Source organism: Oncorhynchus clarkii, chromosome 2 (genome assembly GCF_045791955.1).
Source record: "Oncorhynchus clarkii lewisi isolate Uvic-CL-2024 chromosome 2, UVic_Ocla_1.0, whole genome shotgun sequence".
NCBI classification, from domain to species: Eukaryota; Metazoa; Chordata; class Actinopteri; order Salmoniformes; family Salmonidae; genus Oncorhynchus; species Oncorhynchus clarkii.
In genome coordinates this window covers 65,053,922-65,059,921 of record NC_092148.1, presented here as the reverse complement: position 1 = coordinate 65,059,921, position 6,000 = coordinate 65,053,922, and the positions used below count along the sequence as shown (strand labels likewise).

The window sequence follows — 6,000 nt, the reverse complement described above, 5'->3', positions numbered from 1 at the left end:
CAAAATTAAAAGAGGGTGGTTGGTCAGGGCGGGTGTGTAAGCATATAATGCAAACGTCTAACAAACCAAAGGTTGTGAGTTTGAATCTCATCAAGGACAACTTTAGCATTTTAGCAACTTTTCAACAACTTACTACTTTTTTTAGCTACTTTGCAACTACTTAGCATGTTAGCTAACCCTTCCCCTAACCCTTTTAGCTAACCCTTGCCTTACCCTAACTACCCTTTTAGCTAACACTTCCCTTAGCCCTAACCTTAACCCTTTAACCTAACTCCTAAATGTAACCCTAGCAAATGTTAGCGATCTAGCTAACGTTAGCCATTTAGCCAGAATTCGTAATATATCATACGTTTTTCAATTCGTAACATAACTTAATACGAATTGTAATTCGTAACATATCATAAAAAATGAGTGAGGACATCCACAAATTAATACATACCATACGACACGTAACATAGAATACTAACCAAAGTATCTCGGATTTACATACGGAATAATACTAAATGCTCTGAGACCATGTTGCAACCCAGAATTTGGTGCATGCTACACAGTGCCACTGTAGGGCTGTCAGTGCTTGGATGAGGCGCAGAGTCGGAACATAGGCTACACAAGTTGTGGTGGAGGGAGTGAGTGCATTGCTTAAATGCTGTATAACAGGCTACATGACCAAAGGCCATGCCAAGTAAAGGTGGAGCAGCGACTGCGTGGCAAGATTCTTATCGATTGTTTTTAGAATCTACGCATTGTTATGCTTAACATTCGGGAACGAACGTCAAGATTCTGAAAAAAATGCTATTTGAGAGAGAACCTGGCGTCTCTCATTCTCGTATGCATATGAGAAAATCGTCGTGGAGTTCATGTGTCATATTCGACGAAGTGGCAATGTTTAGAGCATGCGGAGGGGCAGCCCTTTGGAGTCTGGCTTTATATTTACTGTAATAGTTAGTCAGATGTAAAGCATAGGTTGAACGAGAAAATAGACAGAGACCGTGCGTCAGACACGTGCTGAATGTAGCCTACACAGGGTCCGGTTACCCTCTGGATTTATTTTCTCGCTGTAATACAAAGTAGCAGCTCCAAAGGATGCAGGTGAAAAAACAGAGGGGCTCGGACAGGAGCACTGGAGAGGGTACCCGTAAAAAGTCATCATGCTTCTCAAACATCAAGATATTTTTGATATCGGAATGTGCCCTGATGTTGGCACAGGGCACTGTTGGAGCCTACCTGGTGAGTGAAACAGTTTGAGCGGTGTCATTACGTCTGTGATGTCTCTCGTGAGAACATCTGTCCAGACTCAGGTTTCATATGAATTCTAATACTTTGGGCCATTTTATCTTAGCTATAACTCCGCGTCAGTACTGAGCATGTAAGCAAAGTAGGCTATCTGTCATGAAACGGGCAACAGCTATGACATAATGAGATACATTTTACCCGGTTTAAAGCAGGCTTGACATACACCGGTGTTTTAAATACGCAGTAGCCAGTGCCCATGCCAGGCTAGCCCACATGTGGACTCAATATTCAATTCGAAACAAATTTTCGTCTGGTTGAGGAGTTTAACCTTGTCCATATGTCCACAGCTAACATAGCCTATTTTCCCTCTGTCAAAACAAACCTGTTAATGATGGTTTGTTCTCCTAATGCCGCACCTAAATAATCCAAGTACCCAAAATAACACTGATTCCGTAGAGGACAACCATTTACAGGTGATTTGTTAGTTTATGCGGCAAATAGGCCATATAGCTGTAATATACATGTAATATGCTGCAATAACACAATATATTGGTGTAGCTGGATAAGTGAAATTATAGGCCCCTACCTGTATTATCAGAGCGCCAGGCTTGAAAGCAATACTATCTTGTTTAAGAAGAGCAGACAAGCCTATTCAACTATTTTATCTCAAGTTCACACCTGATGCTTCTGATATGCTATAGGCCTACTCTTTTGAACCGTTTAAATCGTTTTAGTCCTAATAGGTCCTTCTCACAGACATTTTTCTATACTCCCTCTTCAAATTCAGTTGATGTTTTGGTGATGTTTATAGTAGGGAATTTTAAGTCACAAAGTGGTATGGTGGGCTAGTGCCACTTCCCAGGGAAATCAAAGATGTAAACTGAACTGCTTTGACCTTATTTGGAGTGGAACGTGTTATCTATTCTGTGCCACTGAACCAAAAGCCTCCTCCTGACCATGGGAACAGTGTAGCCTATGTGGATGAGGCATGTTGGTATCCAGTCAGAATTTCCCCTGTAAGGAGTGGGCTTGGATTGTTGAGTCAAATGTACAATTAACAAGAATTCACCACTTCCTGCCTTTGATATGAAGTTTAATGACCCCAAATTATTGAGAGGAATGTTTTCCAAAGTACTTGGTACTTCGTTTTTTCAATCTATTTTATTCTATTTTTATAACATGTTGTTATAACATGGTTAAAAAAAAATCTATTTAGATGGACTAACTTTCTAACACTACTTGCTTGTGAACCAAGTAACATTATCATCAAATTGGGCCTACAACCAGTAGTCTCCAACCTTTTCTCTCTGACTTGGATGGAACATTGCACACATTTTTCTGTGATGTGTCTCTCTGCTATGTACAGACTCGCCGGTCACAGTGGAAGGAATGGGTCTATCAGAATTCCTCTGTGTGATAATTGGTCTAGTTATGTCTCATTGAATTGAATGTAGTTGAAACGGGAAGATGTCTCATCTGCAGCAGTGACTGCAGGGGACTCTGATGGCTTTTATACATAGGCACTTATAGCTTAGCTAGAATGTTTACACCTATAGTATAACTACCATTTAAAGCCCTGTCTCACTTTGACTATGTAAATATTTTCAACTACACTTTCCAGGAGGTTATTCTAAAGAAGGTTAAACCACATTTAACTAATGCGGGTACACTTTATACTGGTGAGTAAAGATGAGCAAATTATGGATCTGAGAGGGAAGGGCATAACAGGCCTTCAGCCATGCTCTATCGCTGTCAGCACAGGTAGTCTCTTTCACATGGCACCTGCTCCATTTGCATGGGCTGGAAACCAGGCACCAGCTATAGGGACAAGCTGATGACAATGTCATGACTTTATTTGAGGTCCTCCTGTGTCAGAGCTATTGTTGTATACATGATAGGGTGAAGCAACTTAAAGTGTGTGCTGGTAGCCAGGGAGCCAGCCTGGAAGTCATGGGTCATGGCCTATACTCTTGCTCTACATTAGCAGCTTACAATTGACTTTTTCCCAGGCAACATAGTCTCTGGGTAAACAGTCAGTGCACATACCTGCATAGACAATCACTCTCAACACTATGGGGTTGTGGTTGACTCTCAGCTTCCCTAGTTTCATTTTGAGAATGATCTGGAAATAGTGTGTAAACCTACCTTAAGTTTTTAGTTCTCGGAAATTCAACAGAACTCTGTGGTTTCAGCCCACGTTGAATGTTGTGGTGATGACTGACAGTGGTGAATTTGTTTGCCGTTACGTGCTCCATCTACGCATTGCAAAACAGGCTGAACTGTCTATGTACTTTATAATTTCCCCTGCATATATTCGATTTTCAAACCCAACATTAGTAGTTGATTATATTAATTCTACACTAAGTTTGAGACTTTAATGCGTTCAGGTTAAGCTATAGTTAAAGTTTGGTGTTACTACCTCGCCCTCTCCAATCTTGCAACTTGCCAAAACCTAATATTTTGGAATTAGACAGGGTTCTGTAAAGGCTTCTGGCAGACACTGAATTGCCCTTTTGAAAGGGCGTCTAGACAGCATAGGAACCTGAGACGCACTTCAACAGTTTTATTTAGCAAAGGGCTGTAGTTATGTCATAAACTGTGCTTACACAAGCCTCATCCGCTTGTTAAAAAAGGGTGTGGGGCTTGGATCCTCTCATTCTGGACAGGTGAGGTAATGTTGAGGCTAAATGGTCACATTGTCCATTAAAAAACAGCCAGACAAGTTTGCATTGTAACCATGCTGCAATAAATACAACAAACCTTCCTGACTAACTGTGTTTACTTTTGAGTTCAAGATTCCAGGTGTATCTTAACTAGATTTCTGTAGCTAGAGTTACTCATCTGTCTGCAATGTATACAGTCTTTTTAGATAACATAGACCTAACTATAAATATAATTTTTCAATTATTGAGTCTAGAAATGCAGTATATTTTAGTAAAATGCTTTGATGGCAGAGTGCATATACAACACATGGAATTTGGGGGACGGGTGCTCTTCTAAACTCACTGCTTTCAGGCCCACTGGTGCCCGAGTCTAGTCTGGGCAAGAGATGACATGATATGGTCTGCTTGGCCTGGCTGCCATTCCTCTGCTGTGGTGTGGTGGTGAAGTGGAGGTTCGGGAGTCTGTGCTGGTGTCTGCTGATAGGCCTTGTACATAGGATGACTGACATCACTACATTGATTTATAACACTTAAAAAATATATATATATTTATTTAACTAGGCGAGTCAGTTAAGAACAAATTCGTATTTACAATGACGGCTTACCCCGGCCAAACCCTAACTTGGACGATGCTGGGCCAATTGTGCGCCACCCAATGGGACTCCCAATTACAGCCAGTTGTGATACAGCCTGGTATTGAACTAGGGTCTGTAGTGACGCCTCTAGCGCTAAGATGCAGAGCCTTAGACTGCTGCACCACTCAGAAGCCCAACCTGTGGTTGTGTTCAAATTTAATCAAAGTGTAGGTAGTTTAATTAGTATAGTTATTTCTCAGTCACACCTGCCATTTAAAGTAATCACTCTGTAAAGTCACAGAGAGAAGACAATTTTTCCTACTGGCAATGGCAACCTTCTCTAAGTTAGCTGTTATTTTCCTGTCCCCACGGCTCCTAAGAGGAGCTTAATTTAGCATGTTAGCCTGTTGGACATCACTGTGGGAATGGAAGAGGACCATGCCCTTTCAAGGACATTTTGGGAAACATCCGAAAATAGTTTGATAATCGTTGTGAAAATATGACAGGTGGGATATGGCTCAGCAGTTGGTTCCCAGACATTGCAAACCCACATAATTTTTTATGAACTCTCTAGACAATACTCACCAATTTAATTTGATACATCTGAGGATCCACTCCTTTGAGAAGGGGCAGCCTATTGTACTTCCTGCAGAGCAAAGCCCCATTTCCACTAGCACTCTAATTCTCAAATTAGAGCCCATTCAGGGGAAACTGGGACCATCGCAGACCATTTTCACAACTAATGCCAGCTCGATTAGATTTCAGGTTGGTGACGCCGTTACTATGAAACCACCAGCTGATCACAGCTGGATGCTGACACCACCTTTAGCTAGCTCGTCTGGGCTTGTTGCTGTTACCTAGCACATGGACAAGCCGTACTGAGTTATACAGGCACAAATTACCACCATAGCTGGCTCCTTCATTCATTTTTGTACTGCACAATAAACTTTTATGAGAACAGTCAGCCCTCAAATGCTAGTTACCTAACGGTCGCTAGCAAATCAGAGTTGAAAAAGCTAGCTAGCTAGCTAGCTAACATTAGCTAGTAGGAATTTTACTGGCCAGGTCGTGAAAGCTAGCTAGCTAGCTACATCATATCAAATCTGTCATCTGGTTTGCTTGGTTAGCTAGCTAGCTAAAGCCCAATGCAATAGCAAGCTAAACATTTTTGCTAACTACATGGCTCTGAGTCTGGCTGGCAGTGGCAGGAGTATGGGGTAATGTTAGTTACAGCATGGTGAGGGTGAATAGAAATTCTTCAACATCTGCACAGTCACGGCTACCTAGCAACATGACAACATTTTTAATTTCTGGAGGTAGTGGAAACCCAATTTGAGATTGCCCACAAAGGCCAGCCCAACCCAGGTTGACTTCAAATGGCCAATGGAAACAGGGCTTTTGGGTAATTTTCCAAATTCTTTATGGTAGAGCGTTTGTGTGTATTCCATGCATTTCTGTTTCAGTCTGGCCTTGGTGTTCCTTTGCATCATTGTAGCCTGTACAGTGTTGATAAAAAGGTGTGGGTGGTT

At 41.6% G+C, this 6,000-nt stretch overlaps 1 protein-coding gene across 2 annotated transcripts in view; it reads left to right on the top strand.

Moving 5' to 3' along the window:
* The first annotated feature begins 552 nt into the window (after window positions 1-552).
* Window positions 553-6,000, top strand: part of LOC139371932 (solute carrier organic anion transporter family member 3A1-like) — a 67,116-nt gene continuing 61,668 nt past the window's right edge. The window contains exon 1 of one of the 2 annotated variants that reach the window (XM_071111971.1): window positions 553-1,227. In XM_071111971.1, the coding sequence (XP_070968072.1) occupies window positions 1,084-1,227 (144 nt within the window). In that variant the 5' untranslated portion in view covers window positions 553-1,083. The remainder of the gene's footprint in view (window positions 1,228-6,000) is intronic. The other variant, XM_071111970.1, reaches the window with a different exon arrangement.